This window comes from Alligator sinensis, unplaced genomic scaffold, assembly GCF_000455745.1.
Source record: "Alligator sinensis unplaced genomic scaffold, ASM45574v1 scaffold313_1, whole genome shotgun sequence".
Lineage (NCBI taxonomy): Eukaryota > Metazoa > Chordata > Crocodylia > Alligatoridae > Alligator > Alligator sinensis.
The window spans coordinates 3,570,198-3,597,578 of record NW_005841939.1 but is presented as its reverse complement, the minus strand read 5'-3'; the positions used below and the strand labels follow the sequence as shown (position 1 = coordinate 3,597,578).

The following is a 27,381-nucleotide window of genomic DNA, read 5'->3' as shown; positions in this document are numbered from 1 at the left end:
ATAGCCTGCTGGTCCCCCTTGGCCAGTTTGTAGATGGCCACCAGATCCCCTCTCAGCCTTCTCTTGTGGAGGCTGAACAGGTTCAGGTCCTGTAGCCTCCACTCGTAGGGCCTGCCCTGCTGCCCCCTAATCATGCAAGTGGCTCTCCTCTGGACCCTCTCAATGCTGGCCACATCCCTCCTGAAGTGTGGTGCCCACAACTGGACGCAGTACTCCAACTGTGGCCTGACCACTGTCGCATAGAGGGAGAGGATCACCTCCTTGGACCTGCTTGTGATACATCTGCGGATGCATGACAAGGTGCAGTTAGCCTTCGTGACCGCATCCCCACATTGGTGGCCCATGTTCATCTTGGTGTCATTATTGATCCCAAGATCCTTTTCTGCCTCTGTGCTGACTAGAAGGGAGATCCCCAGCCTGGAGGTATGCTGCTGGTTCTTCCTCCCTAGGTGCAGTACCTTGCAGCTTTTGTTAGACTGCAATAGAGAAGGAAGACCTAACAGAGAGATACACCAAGAGGAGCAACATGTCAAAGTTACAGGCTAGGAAAATAATGTTTACATCAGCTTTCTGGATGGATGCGAGCAGAGCAAGGCTGCATGCATCAAAAACAGCACAAAAACATGCAAAAATAGGGCTGGTACAAGACATTTAGCTGCATGAATAGATAGGAATGGGGACATCTTAGAGATGTGATAAGTATATAGTTTACCAGATTAAGAGAGAGCCTCATATCAGAACCTGGAGAAAAGTCCAAATCAAAGATGTAGTTATTGGATCACCACACTGATCAGAGGTCTAGAAAACAAGATGACTTATGAGGACAGACTGAAAGATTTGGGTTTGTACACATGTTGACTTTAACACCGATTAAAATTAGCATGCACTAATTGTAGGCTGTAACTACAACCTTACTACTTATCATGCAAGCAGACACACGTTCAAGAAGTTTTGTATGTCTTAAGTGCCTTTGTGACCTTTCAGTCAAGGTTTATTTAATATAATCCAGCCCCATCTAGGATCTCCAAGTGGTTGGAGTATGCTCAAAGCACACAAGGTATTTGGAGATTTTAGCTGTGAATCTCTAATGAGTCTCCACTGATTATGTGTAAACTGTAGTTTTTATCTTGGCCCAATTTGAATAGGTGTTCCCAGGAACAGCAAAAGACCACCAAGATCACATTTCCAGATTTTGTGTCCTTGCTCAGAAGCCTGTGCTTCATGAAGCAAAGGTCCCAGGACACTGCAGAACAATGCAGGTTTCTTAGTTTTAGTTTTGGAAACAGCTGAACCATCTGACTAAAATGTTCCAAAATAATTCTGTTAGAGGTACAGGACATTACAGCCTGAATGCTTAAACTCTGGCAAAGTTCTACATTGCTGAAAAAAGGTCTTAAAATGGCAAGTGTTATGCAAGTGTTATCAACCCTAGTGGAATTATATGTAAATTAACTGGACCCCTATGGGGCTAGAGGCATAATATAACCAAGACAAAAAGACACTTAGTCTGGGCTTGGGTTGTTATTAGTTCAGAAGGCAGCAACTGTATATAACCGCAGAGGCACAGTGCAGAAGCTTGCATATGTTTGCAATGCCTGTGTTCATGTCTATACCTGAAATGTGTTTGGATAGCTCAATAATATGTCTCTGTTGGTAATAAAACTTAGAAGCACTCATGAATCATCAAGTCGTTCTTTCCCTTGTGGAATATTGGAGCCGATGTGTATCTGGAGCCAATTGAATTTCCTGATTAATTTTTGTAATTGCAGCCAGAACGTTTTGGTTTATTCCCTGTACTCTTCTCCATTGGCTGGCAGGAGTTTTTAACCAATAAATTGCACATCCCATTGTCCTCCTTTTCTTCCTGACCTTCATGCTTTAAATTCAAGGGAGTAAGTGAATGATGGCTGTATAATCCTCACTTGCTTTGTTGTCCATATACCACCATTAGGCAAATGAGACTAGTGCCTCAGCCCACCAGGGCCATTTGTCTCTTACGTTTCTTTCCAAATTATTAGTAACTGCCCGAGGATTATGCAGAAATAATTATTCCAAAACAACTGACATAGCTGTATTCAAATGAGCCAAATTCATCCCCCCTTTAGCTCCAGTGATTTCATGGACGTTAACCTTATTAATGTTGAGCCCAAGAGATCTGATGGTGCTGCTCATGGGCAGAATTTGGTCCATTGCCTATTGCCACTTCTTAGGACCCCACAGATTTACAGCTGTGGTAGCAACAGTTCATTTTGAAGTTCTCAACAGCATAAGCGTTGTTCAATATAAATGGCACTTCAGCAGAGGGGTTTGTTGCCAGTGGATTCCAGTTGGCCATATGTGATAGTGGAAACGATCAAATAAACTATGCACAAAAGAGAATTAACAAGAAAAAAGATTGACGGTGGCTAAATAGGTATGTTTCTTTTTAACTTATCTATATTTGTTTTCACTGGCTTCCCACTGAGCAGCAACTGTCATACCTGAAGATTACCATGGTGAACATGAATCACTACATTTTCAGTCCCTCTGGTTCTGCCTTTCATTGCATGGGCTCCATGTATACAAAGAGGCAGAGTCTGGAGAGGGACATCTTTCTGGAGGCTCTTCCATAGTCTTCATTCTGTTCAGCTGTCCTCTGGGGCATAGTTTCTCAACCTGTGGTACGCGTACCCCTGGGGGTACGTGAGACAGGTAGGGGGTACACAGGTACCCCAACACTTTCTCTCACCCTCTTTTCCTCTCTCTCTCACCCTGTTTTCCTCTCAAAACTATGGCAAAAAATTTGGTGCACCGTGCATTGCGCAGTGCTTTAAATTCCCCGGTAATAATTTGGCGTGTCACCCTTTGTGTGGCACTGGGTTCAGCCCTCCTGCCTTTGGCCAACATCAGCTCTAGCCCAGGTACATACATGAGTTGTGCACCCCTGGTGTAAAAGATGGCAACCCTACCCACACCAGAGCAGACATCAGTCATAGCACGGTCTTATATACACAACCCTTCTTCCAACATATGGCACACATTAGTCTGTAAATATAAAATCCCCTGGAAAACTGAGTGTTGGGGTACTTATTAACATTTTCAGAAGTTAGGGGGTACTTGCTACTTAAAAGGTTGAGAAACATGGCTCTGGGGGACCATCCTTTGCTGGTCTGCGGCATCAGACCTCCAGTCCAACTAGAAATGGAACCTATTTTGAAGGAAACAGAAGTGGTAACATAATATATTATGATTCCATCTTGACATGAACAAATTATGTTTTTTTCTTGATGCCAAAGCCTTTTCTTCAGCTCTTTACTCAGCCCTGACTCCCATTAAAATTAGTTAGATGAGTTCAGGTTAAGGACTACAGACCCATCTCCCCACTGGCCATGTCACAAGCACTGCCAATAAGAAAGGCACAGCAAACTATGCAGTGGAAGAAATAACCAAAATATATTGCAGTAGTAGTTCCTAATAGTGTTAGCAGTCAGTTCAACAAAGGCTGGTATGTCATCACATAACAGGATTGGTATAATTGATTGTATGACTATAAATTTTAATATGAAGGTGCTGAGTATGCATTTGAACCATATGACGCAGTTCATACTGCATACCTGTGATTTATAAAGTGCCATAAACATGCATGGTACTGTTGATACACATCTCCAAAATGGCATATTTATAATCTTTAATAGTGTCAACAAAAGTTGTTCATTTTCAGTTTTGTGTCCCAGCATCAGCCTTCACCTTCACCTTCAGCCTACTAATTACATCAGCTTTTAGCAAAAACATTGTCTAGTGAAATGTATGCTTTATAAACTCATGCTGCTTACTGCTCACGGTCCCATTATTCTCAAAGAACCATTAAAGTCCAGGGGAGTTTTCACATTCAATTAATGCAGGTTGGGCCTCATGGGCACATCCCCACATGCAGGTGGGTGAGGTTGCCGCAGCAAAAATAGCAGTGTCACAAATTTGTGCTTTTGCTTTTTGCTGCTGCACACGCCCCTGCACATGGGAGTGGTATGGGGCAAATTGTCTCATGTGGGGTAGGGAAGGCTGGGGCCAGCACCTGGGCTGGCCCCATCAACCTTATCTGGGGTCCTGGGTGCCTCCCAGGGCAGCAACAGCTGTGATCCAGGTGCTCAGAGCTTAACCAGCAGCCAGAATCTGGCTCTGGCCAGCCAGGCTCTGGTTTCTGGTGGTGCATGCTGCTGCCAAGTGCACCATGCCACTTTCTTAGCGTTTTTTGGGTTTTTTTTTTACATTGAATCTCCTGGTGTCAAAAAAACCCCACCACACTGCAAACTAGCACCTCGGTGAATGCTTGCACACGTGCCGCATGTGGTTTGCATCACCTCAAACTGCTGCAAACTGCATGTGCGCACTCATGGGGACACACCCCATCTGTTTCAATATTTTTTCCTTCTTTATTGTTTGCTCCATTATTTTGCGGAGCCTGTTCCTTGGCCCCATCACACTGTGCAGTGCTGTTTGGGTGGTGCAAATCAACCTAAAGATGGATTTATATAGCCAACAGAGGAATCCCTCTGTGACCTCTCTTTCAGAGGTCAAAAGACAAGCAAAAAGGGGATGGATGGCTTGAAGGGGCAGTTAGTTGTACAGCGGACCAGTCAGAAACTAACCCAACAGGCCAACATCCAAATATCCACAGGAACAAGGAAAAGTGGAAGCTAAACATATTAGAAAAGTGGCTTACTGCTGCCTATGCATTCACATCTTCCAAGTTGTGCTGGTTGCAGATGCAGTCTAGGATCAAGCCATAGCACAGTAATTACCATGATCGTTCTTTTTTCCTTTCCTTTTTGGACATCAGGAACACCTTTACTTTATCACTGGATTTTGCTTCCTCAGTTATCTATGATTTTTCAAAAATAACGGTCAGTGGTTTGTTGCGTTTCTGAGCAAATTTCTTCCGCTCTATGATACAGTTTCTCAGCTACATGATTTGTCTTTGTTCACATTTTCCAAATATTCCATTAGCTGCTCTTTATCAATAGTAATTTTAACAGTGTCTCCCATCCTTGCTGATTATTCAAAATTCATTTATACATTTTTCATCTCAAAGACATATTTAACAAAGGAGTTCAGTGTCTCAGGCATTTTTAAGTCATTAATTTCTTTCTCTTCCTCATTTATTAATGGAACCTACTGCCACTCTGGTTTTCCTTTTCCCCTTGATATATTTGCAGGAGCATTTCTTATTCTTCCTGGCCCCTTTGTCTAACATTAACTCATTGTGTTTTCTGCTGCCCTTCTTCCTCCTCAGCAAGCCTTCAGTGACTTGTTCAGTGACCCTGCCATTTTCTGTTTCCAGCTTTGTATTTTATTAACCTCATGCATCCACACCAATATCAATAAGATTTCTTAGTCTGCACACTGCATTGCATTGCACTGCACTATAAGCCATTCCTCTGAATTTCAGTATCTGGTAGGATTTATCATTTTTCTTCTAAAATGCTGATTTTTTTTTCAATTTTTATCCTTTTAATCCTTCTCATGTGGAATCCAAAAGCTTTTGTTCACTTCCTTACCATTCTCTCCTTCTCATTGGCTTGCCATATACCCCATGCCATTCAACTATACAAGATGTAAGTTAGAATCTAGCTCTTGTCATTATTTTTTATTGTTTAGGGCCAAAACACAGAAACCAAGGTGGAGTGTATAGAAAATGCATGACTAAATACCAGCTAAAATGTTTTGGTAATAAAGTCACAAAGACTATATAAAAATCTACCAAGTAAAAGAGTCCATTATCTTTTCAGTTTTCATCTAGGGCAGTAGTGCTCACAATTTTAGCTCTCAGGGCGAAATGAATGGCACAAGGCCAGTCTGTGGGCCAGATCAGGCCCTGCACTGCTCCCATGCTTCAGAGCCCTGTTCTGCTTCCACCCAGCCAGAGTCTGATCCTGGTGCACAAGAGCTGGACTGAGGCAACGTGAAGCCCTGGAGCCCATTCCCAGCCAGGCAAAAGCAGTGCACAGCCCCACACTGCCTCCACCTAGCTGGGATCAGGCTCCAAAGAACCCTGTGCTGCCCCTGCCCCTACCCCTGCATACCACCAGCATCAGGCCCTCTGGGCCCAATCTAGCATACAGAGCCACAGCCTGCAGGGCTACCCATAGGATCCATGGGAGCCCTTCTGCCCAAATTGCATGGCACCAGGGGCCAGTTCTGGTCCATGGGCCAGAGGTTGAGCACCCCTGATCTAGTGTCTTTTGAGGTTCCCAGAAGGGAAGGTGGCCTTCAACCTCATGGCTTGTTTCACTAGAATCTCCCTGTTTTTCTCAAGTCTTTTAACAAAAAGCAGGCTCCCTTGCTTAGGTTCTTCCAGTTGAAAATAGTAAGTTTCCAGTTGAAAATCACCTCGTTTTGGCAATGTTGCCAATTACTGGTTTTATTTTTTTCCCTTCTGTTTAGGAGGCAGGTCCTGTCAGGTTGTAAAGTGTGAATTTCCAAAACAGACTCAGATAACACCCCACTCAAATTCAGACGGTTCAAAGTGCAATAAGCTACGTTCCAGCGGCAGTTAAGGTTCAATCCTTTTTATCACAATCTCCCACAGCATGTTTCAATTTTATACAAAATGAAAGAATAAAAGTCTCACAACTAAAATCTTTAACCTAGGTGCTCCATTAAACCCAAGTGCTGTAGTGCTTTGTGATGTTTCTAGAACTGGCATGTCCCTCGCATCTCTGCAGCATTCTGGTCAGTTATATATGCATGCATGTATTTATGTGATTTATCTGCCAACCACGGCTCAGGGTGGCTCACAGTTCAAGTGCCCATTTAAGTGCTTAGGAGTCTTTTCATTGACTTCAGTGGGTAGTAAAACAATTCTTTTCTGTAGTTCAGAGACTCAGTTCTCAAATGCCTAATGTTATCTTGTAACAAGCCCAAGGTTTCTGTACCTAATGGGTCTGTCACCATGACCTCAGTGTGCATTGGTTTCCATCCAGTCACGCACTGTCCAGGTTCTGGAAAATGGCAATTACTGTTCAGGAAGGAGTTCATTACAGTTTTCAGGACTGGATGTGATCCTGGGAATTACAGCATCTCTTGTTATGAAGGGCAGCTGCTGGACCCGGGTAGCTGCAGGAATGAATGGAAACAAAGTAGGAAACACACAGGGATGGAGGAAAGAAGAAATGAAAAAAATTGTTTGGAACTTCATTATTTCCGAGGTGGGTCAGGAGAAATTCAGGCTACTACATAAAATGCAGGACAGCAAGCTCATTCCAAAACTTTATTTCTGTGACTCAAGAGTCTGGGACTTCGTAGGCATTTTGACTGGGCTCAGAAAGGATAAAGGTTCCAGACACCTGATATGTATGATATTTGTATGTGGAGCTGAAAATTGGCAAATTCCACTCCAAAATATAATATGTATTAACTGTTGTTCTAAAATCCACAATACGCTAAGCACAGCCTATACCTACAGAAAGACAAAGTCCCTGTCCCAAATAGCTTACATGAGAGTATTCATTTTCATATATATCTTAGATAGTCTAATATATGGCAATGTGTTTAGAGTATTGTAGTCAATAGGCTTCTGTATTTCTGTATTGTTTCCACATATTTTATCCATTCAGAAAAAGCTCAGTATGTGTCAAAAGCTCTATGCTGCTAACTGAGTTTTTCTTTTAGTCAAGTGATAGGAGCTGTTTCTTTCTGAAACAATAGATCTCAGTTTGGCTCTCAATAACCATGATGATCCGAGAAGCCATTATGTGCAATGTACTGACACCCGTGAAGTCACAGGTGCCTGTTGATTTAGTGCAAAAATGATACTCGGCTTTAAAGAAACAATTATATTTCCATTTCCATATTGATTTGATTTCATGTATTTTTGTGATAGCATCACTTGTGACATACTTTGCACTAGCACTGTCATTGAGTCATGGAGAAGTAGGGTTGGAAGGGACCTCCAGAGTTCATCTAGTCCATCCTCCTACCTGAGACAGGATCACCCCTATCTAAGCCATCCCATACAGCCATAATCAAAACTCTACATAAGACTACTGTCAACCCTGACACAACATAGACCTAACACCCTAACCTGCCACAGTCAAAGCAGGGGAACCACAGCAGCCAATGTCCTGCTTCTATAAAATGTTGTCAGTATACACTCAAGAGATCCTGGGCAGAGGGCCATGCCCCCTTCTACAGAGGAAGGCAAAACCCCCCACAGTCCATACCAATCTGACCAAGGGGTAAAATTCCTTTCTTACCCTAAATAGGGCAATCGATCTGACCCTGAGTAGAAGGGCAAGATCCTCTAACCAAGAACCTCTGGCTTTGCTCCCAGCAGGAGAAATTCATAGATTTATAGACTGCAAGGCTGAAAGGGACCTCAGAAGATCATCGGGTCCAGCCCCTTGCAACAGGCAAAAAAACAACTGGGGTCAGGTGACCCCAGCAAGGTGACTGTCCAGTCTCCTCTTGAAGATTTCCAGGGTAGGCGATGCACCACCTCTGAAGGGAGCTTATTCCACAGTCTGGACACCCTAGCTGTGAAGAAGTTTTTCCTAATGTTCAGCCTGAAACAGTCTTCCAGGAGTTTGTGGCCATTACTCCTGGTTTTCCCCAAGGGTGCCCTGGTAAACAGTTGTTCACCGAGCCCTTGATGTACACCCCTGATGTAACAGTAAGCCACTATCAAGTCCCATGTCACCTTTCTCTTTTTCAGGCTGAAGAGTCCCAGGTCCCTCAGGCTTTCCTCATATGGCTTGCCGTGCAAGTCTCTGATCATACGGGTGGCCCTTCTCTGAACTCTCTGGAGCTTTACCATGTCCTTGTTGAAGCGTGGCACTCAGTACTAGAAGTAGTACTCCAGCTGCAGTCTCACCAATGCCAAGTAGAGTGGAAGAATCACTTTCCTAGTTTGCTGGAGATGCATCGATTGATGCATGCCAGGGTATTATTTGCCCTGTTGGCTACAGCATCGTGCTGCTGGCTAATATTCAGACTGTGGTCTATTATTACCTTCAGGTCCCTTTCATTTGTGGTGCTGGTCAGTTCGGCCTTGCCAAGCCTGTAGGAGTATAGGGGGTCTTTTGTCCCCAGATGGAGCACTTTACACGCCTTGATGTTGAACTTCATTTGATTCCGATCCACGCAACTTGCTCGTCTGTCTGAGTTCGCCTGTATCTTCAGCCTATTTTCAAGCGTGACTGCACTTCCACATAACTTGGTGTCATCAACGAACTTGGCCAGTGAGCTTTTCACCCCTGCAGTCAAATCATTGATAAAGATGTTGAAAAGTACTGGACCAAACACCGATCCCTGAGGGATACTGCTGCCCACTTGTGGCCAAGATGACACAGATCCATTCATTAGAACTGTCTGGGTCCTACCCCGCAACCAGCTCCCTACCCACCTAACTGTCTCATGGTTAAGCTCACAGTCCTCAATTTTCTCATGAGAACATCATGGGATACTAGATCAAAGGCCTTTTGGAAGTCAAGGTATACGATGTCAACCTCCTCTCCCTTGAGGCACACCTAGTTGAAGTCCCCAGCCTTAGTTGCACCCAAAGCCTCTGGGGAGGCTTTAAAACATGCTGACACATATAGCAGAAAAAGGGGGAGGGGCAGGAGCAACCAGCAAAGCCCAGAAGCACGGAAAATACCCATGGTAGAAAATAGGCATAGCTACACCTAAATCACCCCCAGCCAGTGGCTGTCCTATCTCTTCTTGAACATCTCCAGTGATGGAAAGTTCACAACTTCCCTAGGCAGTCTATTCCACTGCTTCACTATTCTAACAGCGAAGAAGCTTTTCCAGATATCCAATCTAAATTTTTTTTTATGCTGCAATTTCAAGTCATTGGTCCACATCTTCCTCCCTGCAACTAGAGAGAAAAGGTGCTCTCTTCTTTATAGTAGCCCTTCAAACTTTTGAAGACTCTTAAATACTTTTTCCACAAGCTGAACATGCCTAGCTCCTTCAGTCTCTCCTTGTATGACTTGCTTTCCAAGTCCTTGATCACTTTTGTTACTTGCCTCTGGACCCTCTAACTTTTCCCAGTCCTTTTTAAAATGAGAGCCCAGAACTACAGTGCCAAGTAGAGAGGCTGCACTATCACCTCCCATGTCTTGCACCTAATGCATCTATAGATGCAGCCCAAAACCACATTTGCCTTTTGTGTAGCTGCATCACACTGCAGAATCAGATTGAGTCTGTGGTCTGCCAAGACTCCCAAGTCCTTTTTCAAAGAGCTGTCATCCAGCCAATTGCCCCCCATTTTCTATTTGTGTTTTTGATTATTCCTCTGGAGGTGTAGCACTTTGTATTTCTCTGCATTGAACATCATTGTGATAACTCTAGCCGAACTTTCCAATCTGTGAAGATCCTTCTTAATTCAATGTGTTCAAAATCCGTCCCAGTTTCATGTCTGCAGACTTGCTCAGGAAGCTGGAATTCTTAGAACATTTTTTTAAAAAGCACTTTGTATTTTTCCTTAAAGTTAGTTACTCTTCTTTTTCATATGGATCATATTTTTCAGTTAAGCTGTTTCTTTCACCTTTACTGGCACTGCTAGACTTGGTTAATCATATATCTTTGTAAAATTGTTTCAGTGCAGCAAGACTGTAGTTTATTTATTGCCTTCACAACACTGTTGCAAAGATTTTAGAAATCTGCTCTCTTTCTAAGATACTTCTGTGTATTTTTCTTCTTTCTAGAGATAATTTACATTCTGTTAAATTATAAACAAACTCAGATGAGTAATTGGCGCATGCTAGAATCTGTTCTTACCCATCTCAGCTTATATACTTACAAGGAGCTCTCAAGAAGGACTGATTAAATAGAGCAGTCATTAAATAGTGAACAAAATTAAAGAATTTTTTTTTGAAACCCGAAGAAAAATCTCTCATAGATATTTTTGAAAAATCATATGCCTTACTTATCATGGTGGACAAGTATTATTAAAAAAAAATACATTGCTCAGATTAAGAGATATATACTGATACATAGTAGGACACATTTTTCAAGTGCAATGTATGGGATTTAATCTCAAAAGTTCCCTGTAATATGAATTGGAGCGTGGCAAGGGAGTTTGGCATTCATTCCTCAAGACTGCATTAAAAAAATTTAAAAATTCAAAACACCACTTAAAGTTTCAGATGACCAACAGTGGACCTGTCTGTCATGTCATTTGCCAAATGGAAGGACTTAAAACAGGGGTGGGCAAAATATGGCCCGCGGCCGCACCGGCCTGCCAGGCCAGTCTATTCAGCCCATGGGGCCCCTAAAAAATTTAGAAAATGTATATTTATCTGCTCCTGGCTGCCTGTCAAAGATGACAGGAGACAGGGGCAGTAGGACCCAAGGGAAGCTGGCAGGACTCACCAGCAAGGCCAGCCCAGCCCTGGCCCACTCTCAGCCCCCTCCCACTCCCCATCCTCCCCCCAACCGGAAGTCTCTGCCTGCTGCAGCTTTCACTGCTTCCCTGCCTGCCTGCTGGCCACTCCAGTACCACATGGGCCCTGGCTAAATTGCCAGAGCACAGGACCCATGCTGGTACCCCAGGGCCAGGAGTGGGAAGGTGTCTGTGCACCTGCACGTGTGTGAATGTGTGCATGTGTGTGCCTGTCTCAGCAATGAGAGAGAGAGGGTTCATCGGGTGAGTTCCACACACACACTCCACCTCACACTCTCATACACGTAGACCCCCACACCCTCTCACACATCCCAGCCACCCTTCCCCCACGTACATTTCCCCACAAACCCCATACCCACCCACACCCCACATATCCACCCACACACTCACATGCTCCCTCTCCCTACCCCCACACCCACACCCTCCCCCACACCCCAGATACCAATACACTAACAGCCCCCCACAAACCTATACCCATGCTTCCCACCCCCCCACAACATACAAGGGTAAGACTTCATTTTACGCTACTGTGCAATTACCTCTGTGTACACTACACAAACACATGGAAATCGGGACAAAAATATTTTATAAATCAAATTAATGAATGTTGTAGATGTTAGCTTTTTAGGATATAATTTGGTATTTTTCTCGTTCTGAGATGGCAAAACCCCTTGCCGAAAGGAGTATTTCCGGGGGCAAGGGGAGGGAGTTCTGGTGACAAAGGTCAGAGGTTAGGGGGAAAGATTTCCAGTCACAAGATGGCCACCAGGGGGCAGGGCACCTGTTAAGGGGGTGGGGGGCTACCAATGTGGCCTTCGACAGCTTTTCAAAACTCAGTAAGCAGCCTTCCACCCAAAATAATTGCATATCCATAAAAAAACATTTTTGAACAAGTGACATAAGTGACACAAGTTAGGCACAAGCAAACATCTATAATCAGGGTAATTTAATGCACACTTGGTTAATTTCCTTCTACCTTTGCAGAAGTAATCACTACTTCCTAAAGAATAAGACTAAGCATTTTCAAGCCAAATCACTTATTCAAATTCAAGTCTAAGGGCAATAGAAGTTAGTCGCAACCTTTAGCAAGGAGAAGCTGTTCCCTTTGTATTTTGGTTCTAAGTCCTGGCTGTAGGCACCCCTACATTGCTACCTGCTATGGGTTGTGTCTCATCCAAAAGCATTATATCTCAGGGTCTGCAAGAGAATAATTCTGCTGTAAACTTTACAGGCTTGGAAATCCTCCAGTTTTCTAGAGGTTTAAGCCTGGAAAATCTGTTGATTATTTGATTTTTCCCATTCAGCAGGCTGTCTAATGGCAATAGCTCTCCTTCTCTACCCCATTTCCACATTTTCTAAATCAACTTGCATGCTACATTTTCTAGTGCTTACCTGAATTCCTGCTCACTCTATTTCACTCACTTGGAGCTTGGGCTGCTCTGTGATCATATTACTGCTCTGGTTCTCACCTTGTTCGACTCAAGGCACCCCTTGGGAAATACCAGTTCCTACCTTTCACATATTTTTTTGACTACAGAAAAATGATATAGCAATTCTTCTGTTGCAAAGAACTCAGAAAAACCACAGCAGATCAGAATGGTCTGATTCATTATGGACCCTGGATCATTCTGGATCATTCTGTTTACATTCACTAGATCAACTTCCCCTTATTATCTGCTCCAGAGCTGTGAGAGAGAACCCATTAAAATTTCATTCCCATCCCTTCCCCCCCCACCCCCCGCCGACCCTTCCTCCCACCCCAAGGCAAATAAATCATTTAGGCCTGAAGCAATATTAAAGTTCACCTGTCACTCGCTTTTATTCTTATTTATCAATGCCCTATTCCCTCCTGGACCTGTTTGTTTGCCTGGCATGTATTTAAGGAGTGTATTATCTACACTTCTTTTTCAGATATTATCTCAGTTTCTACACTTCATTCCTTTGCTACGTTCTTACACCAATTTGAGTTTTGTCTTTATACTAGGTCATCCTTTTCCTTATGGATATTCCAGATATTGGAAGAAGGCCTGACTACTGAGCTCAGAGAAAAGCACAAATGGGACAGAGCCTTTTGCTAGGAGAAGCTGAGGTTGTAAGCATGGGTCTTCCCATTAACTTCAGTGGGCTTTAGATAATGCCTTTGAGTTCCAGAATTTTTGCTGAAGTCCTCCGTTGTTCAGACATGCTCCTGTTCTTGGGCAGCAGCTGTTCATTATTTCTGATGTATTCTGCCATGGACTCCCCAAGATTTGGTTCTTTAAATAGAATCTATTCCCTTTCTTCCTCATCAACTGCTTTAGGAAGAATGGAGAAGTGCTTCTCTCTCCCTCCCTTTGATTGCCTTGGTTTCCATACCCCGTTCCACTAATTTGACATTTTTTTTGCCACCTGTCAAAAACAGGAAATTGGATTTGACCTAGATTACGATCTCTAAAAATAATTATTGGTACTGAGCACTCCCATCTCTTCGTAATCTGAGTATTCATTATCGTGTTGATTAATTCTGATGACAGTATGGCATAGGATACCCATGAGAGATGAGATTTCCTCACTTAACTAATTCCCATGTTAAGTTTGAATACCTTCAGATAGAAAAATGCACAGTGCTCACTGTACAACCATCAAACAACTTTGTTTTTTAGTGGAGGATTCTTTCAGCAAAGTGATTTTATTTCCTTGTATAACATGAATCAAGTTCTGCATTTAAATGTGAAATGAAAAGAACTTGTGAATAAACCTATTTTCCTTAAGCCCCTGGATCAATCAACTACAAAACCAGAGTAACACATTTGAAATACAATTTAAAATATATAGACAAGGAGATTCATTGGATTTACTTTAGTTCAGGATTTTTGTCTACAAATGGATAATATCTCAGCTTCACTGAAGACGTGGTATTTTAACCTTTACTCATAGGCAGTATAAACTATTCATGTAAAATCAGTAGCCACATAAAACAAATATAGCCAAATAAACAACTAAAATGCCAGAAAATAATCTGATTAAAGTGCTTGTGATACTAACACATACAAGAAAAGTGCAGAACCATGAACTTGGGTCCTGGAAGACAAGTGAAGAAGGCTTTCAAAGAGTTAATATTGCAATATAATTGTCATTTTAAAATCAATATGTTCTGTAACTGATTTGGTATTTTAAAAAGTTATTTAAAACTTATAGGGACTTTCTAAGTTACCTTAAAATGTTCTATAAATATGGTCTCCTTAGAAAGGGTATTTGCATTAGGTTCGAGTTATTGATTATTCCATTATTGCAAGGAAACAAATGGGATTTCCTTGTCATTTCAAACTTAATTCTCCTCACTCTCCTTTTTTCTAGTAAAACAAATTTCTAATACATGTAAAGCTTCCTGCTGTTTCTAGTGATTCATCTGTTTCGCTTTGCCCTTACACAGTGCTTCTGGAAGCAATGAATTTCAGACAAAAGCTGCTGGGCCATATTCTGCTCTCACTGAGGTCTTGGACACACAGTTCCTTAATGCCAGTGTAATATACATTAGTGTTGTGTGCTAATGTAAGTTACATTGATGTCTGGAGTGGACAAAAGACCACTTTCCCTGGATAACTGCTAAAGTAGGTGTCATTATCCTGCCTCACTAATAGGTGGTAAGATCCTGTAATACCCTGTTTGCTTTCACTCAAAGGCTACTTCAAGACCGAATCAAACATCCAATGCCTACACCCTATAAATTATACCAGTAGTTTTACCCTTGATGCCAGATCTAGAAAGTTACTCTGGTGTAGGGCAATCCATTGTATGTCTGATCTTTACACCAGTGTAAACATGCCGTATCTCCAGGCCTTTAGATTAATGTGTATTCCAGTGTAAACCCATGGGATTACTTTACATTTACAATGGCATAATAAAAAACATGATTTAGCCTGCTTTTTTTACCTATGCCCATTCAGCACGCTGGAAGAGAGGTAGCACCAGTATCATTATCAAGGGCTTCTCATTGTACAGTTATGGTGTCAGGATAGAAATTTCCTCTGAATTTTTTGGGTGCAGCTTATCCGTTCCTCCAGCATTTCTGCCTTGATTTTCCTATTGCCAGATTTGGAATGAAACCCTGGATTCCTCTGCCCACTGACAAACTTCCATTTAAGCTTGTCATTTGAGCTCCCATTTGAACTGCCAATTGGCAGTTTCTAGAGCTCTCCAAACACCAGCCTGCAGCTGGATTAGATTTAAAGCAGGGTACCAGCTTGATCAAGCAGAATGGAAAAGATGATATTTTAGGCTAAAAGAAATCAGAAGCAATTTCTCTGTAGTTGAGCCTCTACCTTAGAACTATTTATCTTAGTTCTTTCACTTGTCATGGACAACATATTCTACATTTCTGAGGATCCAATGGTTGGCAAGGTTTATGCCTTTCATTTTACATTCTATCTTTGCTGCTTCATGCCAAAGATTCCAGATGGTCTCTTTACCATTGTGCATTGCATTTATTCTGCTAGTGGAGCCCAGAGTTGCGTGATTCCATATGAATGCCATTACTAGCCATCAAATTAGGGAACCTGCAGCTACTCCTTGCCCTTTATATCCAGAACAGCGACTTAGTAAATGAGAGTATAATTATCATGATATTTACATCACATCCCATTATGAAGCCCATCAACCAAATTTGCACATCCATAGTGCAACTGCTTATTGGAAATTGTCCTTCGTAATTGCTAAAATAGACCTCATTATCTTATACCGGAAGGTGATGGTTGTGGCACAAAAGTATCAATATACACATCCAGCAGATATTATGTACATAAAGCCAAATTCCGAGGTAATATAAATCAGTATAGCTCCATTGAACTCAAAAGGATGCCAGCTTATGGGAGCTTCAGACTAGCCCGTTGCTCAGATGTGGTACCGTGCAAAGTGAGCATGGTGTGTGTGAGGGTTCGGCCAGGCCTGCAGTAGGCCACGAGGAGCAACCTGAGGGTCAGCAGGGCGGGGGTACAAGTTACCAGAGCCAAGAGGGGAGTTGCAAGAGATGTAGTCTGAGATGTAAGACAAGGTCAGGTGCCAGGAGTCCGACAACCAATGCCAAGTCCCAAGGAAGATCTGAGGTCAGGGTCAAGGAAGCCAAGCTGCTGGGGACACCAGAGAGAGCAGGGTCCATGCTGAGGTTCAGGACAGATCCAAGATCAGGGTCAGAGAAAGCTAAATCTGAGTGAGGAGCCAGGAGAACCAGAGAACAGCACATGTGAGTCTTGCCACAGACTGAGGTTGTATGAAGAAGGTGTGCTTGAAACCTAAGGCTGCAGGTGTGTTTATAAGGGGTGAGTGGCGCTGTCAGCAGCCAGTCCAGTTGCAGGGAACTAGGGCAGTCACATTAGCCAGGGATTAGGGGCAGGTGTGACTACTCACGTACTTGACCAAGCTGGGCATGCCCGATCAGTGGCCCTGACAGTATGGCAGTCTTATATATGATCTACATTTGGACAAGTTCAGTATATCTTTGGACAACTCAGGTCTTTTTTCCTCAGTGACTCTGAGCCTCTCAGACTCACTTCTTGTCTGCTGTGGGCTTTTCTAGGCCCCAGTTCTTCAACTCACTGGGTATCTTCCAACTCTCCATCTGACTGTTCTGTTCCTTCCCCCTCCCTATGCCTGGTCTCTTACTGCATGCATCTACTCGTTAAAAAATGTGCTCTAACAAAGAGAGACAAGCAGGTTTTGGCAAATAACATTTTATGGGTCTATGTGCTGCTTCCTGCTAATGTGAAATTTGCTTTGTGTAGCTATAAACAAATGGAAACAGCTTTCCTGTACCCTAACATAATATAATTCTTGCAAGAGTGAGGCAGCATAAAAGGAACGTGGGGGGAGGGGAAAAAGGGGGAGGAGAAGGGTTACATACACGTGGAAGGTGAGATTTATAATTCTGCAGAGACTAAGAATAAAAATATAAATGCATTTTCATTCCAATGTGCCTTTATTGCTTTGATTTAAAGCTAGAGCAGGCTGAAGTGACCTTAAATCATCCTGGGTTTATACCATTAAAAAGTCACATGTGGAACATTCATCTTAGTGCATTTTAGTATCTCTCCAAATAGACATCCATTTGGGATCCTCAGCTTCAAGAGCCTGAGATCAGGATGATATTGACTAGAAATGCTCCTTTAAACTACAAGATAAGTCAGAATTTCTGAACACTAAGAAAAAACAATTTGCTAAATTCCCATTTCTTCCTCTAGTCTTTGCACTTGATGGCTAACTCCTTTGTTTAGTGTCATAGTGTTCTGTCTCCAGGTGGGAGGGTGGCGTCTTCTTGAGCCAATATCCCTGCTGCCTACCGATCAGACAGCAGGAGCTGTTCTGTTAAGAGCCTGGCAGCTGGCACATTTTCCTTCCCCAGCAGGAGACTGAGGATTTCATGTTTTTTAACACAATCCACCAGCTGGGATCATGTCTCCTGGTAAGCAGTCAAATACAAAACTGCCAACCTCCCCCACAAAACACACACACACACACAAAAGCCTGAAGTTCAACCATGTAGCAAGCACATTCTTAAGAGTGCTCTAAAACCAAGTAAACCAGTGTTCCTTTTTTTACCAATAGCCTCAAGTCCTTCACTGGAAAGAAAAGATATGGCTCGACCATCAAGCAAGAATCCTTCGACCTGGACCGTTGATGATGTGATATGGTTTGTGAAGGATGCAGACCCACATGCGTTAGGTCCACATGTGGAGCTTTTCAGAAAACATGTACGTAGGATGTTGGCCATGAAGTAACTGAGATATTTCAGCTAAGTCCATTGATCCCTGACTTCACCAAGTGAGATCTTGCAAGGCAATGACCATCCTCAACTCCCACTGGCTGCCAGTGGGAACTGTTTTGTACTCAGAAGCTTGTACAAAAAGAACCTTCAAAGGGGCTCAGAGTAGTTTTGTGTTTTCTGGAGCCCTTGGGCAGGCCTGTAAGATCCTTATTACCTCCTGATAGAACACTCACTACTTCTAACCCTGTCAGTTCAAAATGTTTCTCTTTTAAGCTTCACATAGCCAAGAATTGCCAAAGCAAAGTGCCTGATACTTATTTCTACTGCTAGAGTGGTGTAAGAAGCCCTGCTATACTTAAGAACTGGGCCCAAAAGTAATATCTATGATTCTACTCTAAATTTAAGAGCATTTTATATGGCCTCCAAATATCTAGGCAGGAAAAGCCCAAATCAGGTCAGTACCTCACTTATTCCACAATGTTATGTATCTAACAGATGCTCAGTCTTCTCTCTCACTCAAGATGATGGCAATCTTCTGTAGCATAAATAACTTAGAGTGTGGGCACCTATATTCACATAAGTATAGTATTTCTTTACACTACTGTAAATGTGGAGTAGACACTAGGGCTGTGCGAAGCTTCGGTCCCTGATTCAATTTGGCGGAGATTTGGCCTGGTTTGGTGGCCGAATCTCCGAATCCGAATTGAATCTGGAGACCATTTAATCTCTCCGAATCGAATCGGAACCCTCTGAATCAATTCAGAGAGATTCGGAAAGATTCGGCGATTCGGACATAGACACAACTTTAAATGTTTTTTCTGCATACCTCTAGGTAGCTGGCAGCTCGTGAATGCTGTGATGCTGGGGCAGATGGAGTATCCCACAGAAGCGCGGGGGGCTCCCCAGCATGGTTGGCAGCAGACCCGGAAGTGGACCAGAAACACTTCCGGTACACTTCCGAGTCTGCCAGAGAGCACATGGGAGGGCCCCCCATGCCCCCCTTGCTCAGTGACTGGTGCCTCCTGGGTCTGGGTGGCACCCGGGGTTCCCCTGTGGCCAGTTGCCAAGCTGGGGGGACATGGGGGGGGCCTCCCGTGCACACCCCAATGGACCCAGCCCCCCCACACTCCTGTGGGACACACCATCCACCCCAGCATCACAGTGTTCACAAGCCATGCTGGTACCTCAAGGTATGTAGAAAAACATTTAAAGCTGTGTCTATTTCCGAATCACTGATTCCCCAAATCAGTACTGAATCTTCAGATTCAGATTCAGCTGAATTGAATCAGGAACAGTGATCCAAATCAACAAATCGAATCACTGCCCCTGATTCAGGCCAAATCCAAATCCAAATCGAATAGGACCTGTTTCGCACACCCCTAGTAAATACACAACCCTACACTGGTCTAAGCTACTCAACTCTGGAGTAAAGTTATCCTTTAGAAAATCAGAAGCAACTATGCATTGATGTAAGCTACACAGGTGTATGGACTGTTTATCCACAGTTCTATTGAATTTTATTCCCAGCTAGCCATTTGCTCAATTAAATGAATCCATTACTGGCTTTCATGCCAACCATTGATGAGGTACTATAATAGTCCATATTTTGGGCAGCTCTCTCAGAAAGGCGGATTGTCTGTTCTATAATTTATAATTTAAAACAGTAAGACCAAGTTACATCAACATTACTGTTTTGTATGTCCACGCTCTTACCCCTCTAGCAACCTGATTTCTAAAGGAAAAATAAATGGTAAACATACGTCTGATGATGTGTTTTTTCTCTTGTATTAGATAGTGATGGGCAGCTACATGCCCAAGAGTGTGATCCTTTTGCCCACTTCAGCTTGATCAAATTTGTCTCCTACCGTAATTCCCCTTAAAGTTAGAGGCCAGAGATTAACATCTAGGGTTCATAAATAAGATCTAAATTAGAAGTGTACCAATACACTGGTTTGATATCAGATCAGCACCAATATAAAGAAAATCAACTGTGTTAGAAATCGGTTGTTTTTGCTTGATGTGGCCAATAATGTGGCCAATAAATGCCCCATGCATGTGTGCAGCTACAGCATGCATGGGGCCAGGAGCACAGCCTGGCAGCTTGGAGAGCTGCCCCTGGACAAGCTGTGGCTCTGTCCCAAACCCATCCCGCCCCACCCCATTCCTTTCCCCCTCCCCTTTCACCACAACAGAATTACCAGCTGGACACTGCTCTTCAAGCTGCCAGGCTACATATCAGAAATTGGATTGGTTTCAGCCAATATGCCTCCTTAAAAAATCGGCTATCAGTATCAGCCCCAAAAATCTCTATCAATGCGCCCCTAGTCTAAATGAAAAGACTCACCAAAGTCCAACCAGATGTTGAGTATTCCACATCATCAAGAGAGATGGTCAGTTTCTAGACCCAGTTTCTAGCTTTCTGTGTCAGCAAAGGCTGAAAACAGCCAGAAAGTATTGTACTCCCTGATGGAGGTAGGAAGGAATGTCTTTTGTTATTTTATAGTAAGTTATTTGGGTTGGGAGTTCAAGGCCCTATCTTTATTAACATAAAATGTGTACCTAAAGGCAGGTAAGGAAATTAAAGTGTTGGGTTATATTCACTGATAATTACAAGTATCTCACAACTGTCTTATATACAAATTTATAAAAGCATCGTACAAACTGGCCATGCCGACTGCTGTGGTGATTCAGCACAGGTCTGATTCAGCTGTGTACTGATTTAAAGGACAGTTTATTTGACATGAGGCTTTGAAACTGGCAATGGGGAATAGTATCAGGGGAAAACAAATGGGGTGAAGGGAAGGGAGGGATAGAGAGAGCGTCATCAGCATCCCAAGTCATAAAGGGAGATCCCTACTCTTCTTCACCCAAAGAGAAAATTTTAGTATTAGACTGAAAAGTCTGTCTAGTATAAAAATGTCAGATTTTTATTTTGCCATATAGCAAGTGATTATATGATTAAAAAAAACAAAAAAAAACACAGGCTAGGGCATAGTGCTCTGAAGTATGAGATGTAGTTAACCATGTTTCTCTGAAGTCAAATAGAAGGCAAAATAGATTTGTACCTTATAGACTAACCAAAGTTGACATGTATAGCACAAACTACAGCTCACTTGTATATCTACTTAGGTCAGTCTATATAAGATGCAAATCTACCCTGCTCTGAAGTACTATCAGCAGTACCTAGGTCAACAGCATTATAGGATTCCATATAGCACCCATAGTCCAATAGCATTTATGGGACCAAGTTAAAAGGCACTCAACACCAAGCTAAAGGTCACTAAAATCTTCCTTGTTATCCATTGCAAAGGACAATTTTGTATATTTATAGAAGCTACAACACAACTCAATTCAATTAAGCCATTGAGTTTTTATCCCTGCAGTTTTTCAACCTTCAAATCTGGTGTGGAGATCCCAGAAGTGAGGGACAAGTGATTAGTCCATTAACCTTAGCCATATTTTCCTGTATATTAATTTTTTCTATGAAGAAGGTGCATAATTTACTTTGAAGCACTTAATGTCATTGACAGGCCCAAAAGTACCTGAAATCACTGTTCGTCAACTAATCTTAGCCTTGGCACTGCAGGTATAGCAGGTAGGTGCCATCAAAAGGAAGGGGGAAAACTAGAAAAATCAAAAGAATGTCATACTATCTACTGCTCTATTATTTTAAAAGTGACTATCAGGGCCTGCGCATTAATTTACACTCACTATGACTAATTCTTTAAATTGGTGTTGGGAGATAATCCCCATGACCTGGTCTACCTCCACAACATGGAAACAACCAAGGAGGGCCGTGACTGATACTACTATGACCTTTCTCTGTGTTTTTTCCATCAAGGAAGGCACCTTTTACATGTGACCAAGCAGGAATTCTGTCAGGGGTGGCTACTGAATCAATGGATCTCCCACCTCCGCTACCGTCGTGTTTGCTTCAGCCAGTCCCAAGGGAGACTTTCTGTAGTTGAAAGCCTGCAGCAGGGTCACAAGCTGAGGAAAATCTAGCCCATAATTTAAAGGTCACTGGAGAGGACACAGCCCATAGCATGCAGAGTGATCTAACAGTTGCACTTCTGGAAATGAGTGCAAACTATTTCACAATGATTTCTCAGTAAAAAGAAAGAGCAAGAGTGATACCCAGGAGAGCAAGAGCAAGAGGAAATAGAGAATTAAGGAATGAATACAAGAAGAATTAGCAATAGCAAACCAAACCAAGAGGGTGCCAAGCAGTGTCACAGTCTGATAGTTTAATTATGGTCAGTGATTGGCAAACATATACGTAAAGGAGGCTAAAACCTTTGAGTTTAAAGCAATTAAACCCAGTCACTGAGAATTAAAACCTTCGTTTTCCAGTGATGGATACTATAATTGTAAGCACATATCTTTTCCTAGATCTTCTTCATAATTATTATTTTAGCATTGTTTCAGTAGCCTGACCCTCTCTTCAATAGTGATTGCATCTGGTAACCTTGTTGGGAGGTGAAGCCTGTGTTTCCAGCTTCTAAAATAAGACAAATAAATTAGAAAAGTGGCCTCACATTGCATTTTGAACTCTTTTAAATACTAAAGGTCATCCTGCAAATGAAATTAAAATAATTACCAGCAAGAAAGCAGCCAATAAAATCAATTTCTCATGATTTATGGACTTCTAAGCAAGAATGGAGTTTGAACTTCAACCTCCTAGCAAGCTTTCCATCCTGAAAAAGGTCTCAGCAGATCATCAGAAATGCCCAAGTTGATATAGCAAAAAATGTACCAGGATATTGCAAGGCTAGGAAAGTAGGATGGGTCAATCAGTCACATGGAATGCCATCACTGGAAGCAAACAGGCACAGCTGAATTTTCTTAGTGCTAATGTGCAAGAAAAAATAGCACATAGAAAGAAAACTCTACTGAAATAGATAACCAGGTAAAATGTTCAGCAAGGAGAAATGAATGAGCAGATACTTGATAAGATCAGAAAGTAGAGATGGAATCCAGAAAGGGAACATGGAAGCTCTATATTGAAGGTTCATAGTGGATTGGCTGCAGCTATAAAGGACCAGTAAAGACCTCACCATCCAAAAGAATGAGTAAGATGGGTAGAGCACCTTCATTACATACTGAAAAGGCCTCCTCCTAAAAAAAAAATGCAACCTTGACAACACAGATTAGATGGAAGAACTTGAAGTTAATTGTGAGGAAATCAACTGTCAACAAAGTAAGAACTATAAGGCAGCAGATTGGAGTCTGCACAATATAACTGTAGGTCTGCTCAAAGCAAGGAGCTATAACTCTTCAATCGGGTGTCGGAGACAGACAGTTGATAAGTATCTGTCAACCCCAGAAGAATGAAAAAAGGAGTCATCATAAAGAGATCTAAGTAATTGTAAAATCTGGTGTTGAATTATGCTACTGCTAGTCTCAGGGAAACTGGTGCCGTTTTTCTGAATAGAATCCACAGTGCTGTTGACAACAGATTTTTTAGAACAAACTTGTTTCCATTGCATTTGTTTTTGTATTGCTCCTATCTTCAGACTATGCAATTTCATCAAACAAAGCAATTAATAGTAGCTGCAACTCATTTTAAATATGGAAGCCTTTGATAATGTGGACATACTAGAAATCTGTAGATTCCCTCCTTAAATTATCCAAAACTTCCAGAGTCTTGATCAAAATGCCAAATGCACTGTGAGCTGCAGCCAGGAACTGATTGGTTGGATATTACCAATGAAATTAGGCAAGGATGTGTCCTCTTTAATTAGGCAAGGATGCTATGCAATAGAGCACTGTTATGGAAACTGCATTTCTGTGGGTAAGAAGAGTGCGTGGAGACCTGGATTTTGCTGATAATATCTGTTCTTGAATACATCACTAGGCCAGTAGCCTTGTTAGACCTGCTAAACACTTGGGTGCAATTTCAGTGGGTAAATAGCATGCTCAGAAGACATCTGCTTCAGCTGCTTGCTCTATGGCAACCTCATTCTATCTGGGAAGGTGTGTACATCATGTGTGCAAGATGTTAGTCACAGAAAAAGCGTAAGTGGTGGCTATTTGATTAGTGGAGGATGTGCCACCTACTTCTCAACCCAATAACCTAGTGATTTGAGCACTTGCAATGAAGCAGAAACCCCAGGTTCTAGGGCTCCTTCAGCCAAGAGAGGGTTTGAACAAATATGTCCTACTTCCTGGGACTGTGGGCTAGACAGCACCAGTACTCTCCACCCCTAATGCCCTCAGCCTCAGCACTAAGCTATGAATTTTAGTTATATTGTCCTAAGTATATTCCTATGCAGACTGGAGTCATAAAAGAGCAACAAGTCTATCCAAGGGAAGCTAGACTGTTTTCAGTGATGCCTGCACTGAATATTCAACATAAAAGAGGCAAACAAAATAAAGAATGCCCAGATCCGTGAAAAGGCACAATTATCTTGAGCTGTGTGAACTGTTATGACTGACTTAACTGGGCCATGTTCTGAGAATGCCAGATAGCCAGCTCCCCAAAACAAGCTGTATTTTCAGTAGCCCAAGCCATAAGAAAAACAAGTTGACCCAGAAGAGCATCCTTCACAGTACATTCAGGTTTGAAACAGCAGTTTTACAGATTAACAGCCTAAACAGATTAAGGACTTGACTCAGGGCAGGACTAGTTGGAAAAAATGTCTTCTGCCTTATGTACCTGGTGATGCAAGTCAGGCAGAGCTGAGAATCAATTGACTTCAAGGCCTTTGTAATCTACCTGATCCCTTCTAAACTCTTCATTCCACAAATGTTAAAAAACCCATTTCTTTTTTTCAATGGTCTTGATGCTCTGCCAATCAAGCTAGGCTTTGTTCTGCAAGGCTGCTGTCTACTAGCTGATCCTGGTAATGAAGCTCCTATTTCACAGCCCTGCAAATTTGTTTTTACTCATTCTGATGAAGTTATTTATATTTGTTTCTGCTTCAATCTTAAACTGAATAATATAGCCTGAGGCTCCTAGCATATTAGGAAAGCTTCTTGTTTATTTTTATCTGGAGAAATGTGTGTGTTGTTTTTGCTTGTGATGAGGCACCTCACCATCTGCAGCCCCCTTTTCAAAATTGTAGATCCGCCCATGGCAGAGTCCAGTGGCAACCATCTATGTCTAGCATCTTTTGAGATCCTACTTAAGATGTTGAAGAAAAATGCCTGGAACTTACAGGCCTTAACCCAAGAACATTCTCAATTGCAGCCAGAAACTATGCACCCATTCCAAAGCCTGTCGTTGCCTTGCAGTTCATACTTGAGACAGCTATAGGATGTGTTGCTTTCACTTCCCCCTAAAGCCCTCCCGTGGTCTACAGCAGTGGTGTGAAATACAGTGGGCTAGATCACAACTCCTGTCAATCAACCCAATTCCATTGTCTTCACTGATTTATACCACAAGTGCTACTGCAGAGTTTTGGACTCTTGCTGTAGATTTCTGCAGCATTTGTTTGTTTGTTTATTTAGATGAGCTGACACACTATTAATAAAGAGAAATCAAGCAAGCATGCTTTGCTTCATAAGGACATAGCTATTGCAGGATATTTAATTAAATATGAATGATGCCTCTTGGAAAGTACTCTTGTCATGTAATTTAATTTTGACCTTACCTGCTAATAATGTTAAAGTGGAAAGATATAAAAAACTCCACTCAACCGAACACAAATAAAAAACACAATTGACTCCAAACCTTTGACAGTACTTTTAAGTTCTGGGAATTTATTTTTCTTTATATTATGCAAATGTTGATCTTACCATATTTGACCATAATGTTATGTCTTCCTTTGTCTCAGCTTCCTAATAATGACAGGAATGAGAGAGAAGGAGAAAGCTTTTTCCATCCTGGAAGGAAAGGGAATTGCTGGAATGAAGGGTGCCAATTGCTAATTGAATTAATTAGAAAGTGGCCACGCTGCTGATCACTGCTGGGCTTTGAAGTCACTGGACCTGAGTTAAGCAGCTAAATTGCATGGGAATTTCATTAATTTATATCAGGGATAAATTTGGCCCTTTGGCTAATTTGAGTCCCACAAAAATCTGATAAAGTGATTAAGTTATTGTTAGCACCAATTTACAGACAAGAAACAGAGATGGAAAACATTAAGTGGTTTGCTCTGAAGTATACAGGCAGTTTGTGACAGTGCAAAGACTAACTTTTGGAGTTCTGAAGCCCAGTGCTGTAATCAGTCCACAAGATCTCATATCTTCTGCATCTTTTTCAAAATTAGAAGTAGTCCAAAAAAGGAGCAGGAATTTACTTACTTGGTCTTAAAAATTATTGTTAATGATTTGTTTTTAATTTCAAAACTTGAAATTTGAAAAATGTTAACAAGCCTTATAATTGTTTGAACAAAAGGAAACACTGTGAAAAATTCCTTGGGATTTTTTTCTTTCCCCACCTCCAAATTTTGAAACGGTAATGAAAATTCAAGTTGAAGAAATTTCATCCTAGTGGAGATGAAATAATGTGTCTGGATAATACCTCCGTTTCACTGAAACAACTGCTTTCTTGCTCTTTCAGCACTGTTTGTGGGTGATTTATCCTGATTTTTCTCTCTCTAAACTAGGAGATTGATGGCAATGCTTTGCTGTTGCTGAAAAGTGACATGATCATGAAATACCTGGGGCTGAAATTGGGACCAGCACTGAAACTTTGTTACCACATTGATAAACTCAAGCAAGCAAAATTCTGACATTTTCTTAAACAATTACACAATCTGAATGAAATCTCCAAGATAGCAGACTAAAGGTAATGTGTTGCCTTACAGAAATATGACCATTTGCTAATTGTTTTCCCCTCTTTTTTACAAAGGACTTTGTCTTTTTTAATACTTGTGCATCTTCAGCTTTTTTTATTCCAATGGGGTATTTTTGGGTATTTCTGTTAATGATTTGCCAAAAAGTATATAATTATAATACTTATTTTGTACCATTAGTATTGTTATTATGATTATAGTAAGTCCTATTTTTGTAATTAGAAGTGAAAAATCAGAAACAAATACAGCTTTGGCATACATTGAGGATTGTTGAAAGGCTAAAGAAGAGTCACTCATTAGCTGCCTGTCAGCCTCTGGGGCATAGTCACTTGCCATCATCAGGGTTGTAGTTATAAAGCAAAGCCAGCAACAACACTGACACAGCACGCCTGGGAAATAGTCCTGAGTTAATTTCCTTTGCTGGTCAGATATTGTTGGGAACTGCCCCATGTCTTGCACTATCTGGAAAACTTGAATTCTTTTGTTTAAAAACATTTTTTGGAAGTTTAATTACTTTGTCT

General features: G+C 41.9%; 1 protein-coding gene across 1 annotated transcript in view; it reads left to right on the top strand.

Annotated features, from left to right (window-relative positions):
- The window catches only part of SCML4 (Scm polycomb group protein like 4), an 82,617-nt gene extending 55,820 nt beyond the window's left edge, over window positions 1-26,797 (top strand). Inside the window, exons 5-6 of the mRNA XM_006019829.2 lie at window positions 17,960-18,105; window positions 26,672-26,797. Of these exons, the coding sequence (XP_006019891.2) occupies window positions 17,960-18,105; window positions 26,672-26,797 (272 nt within the window). The remainder of the gene's footprint in view (window positions 1-17,959; window positions 18,106-26,671) is intronic.
- The last annotated feature ends 584 nt before the right edge of the window (window positions 26,798-27,381 follow it).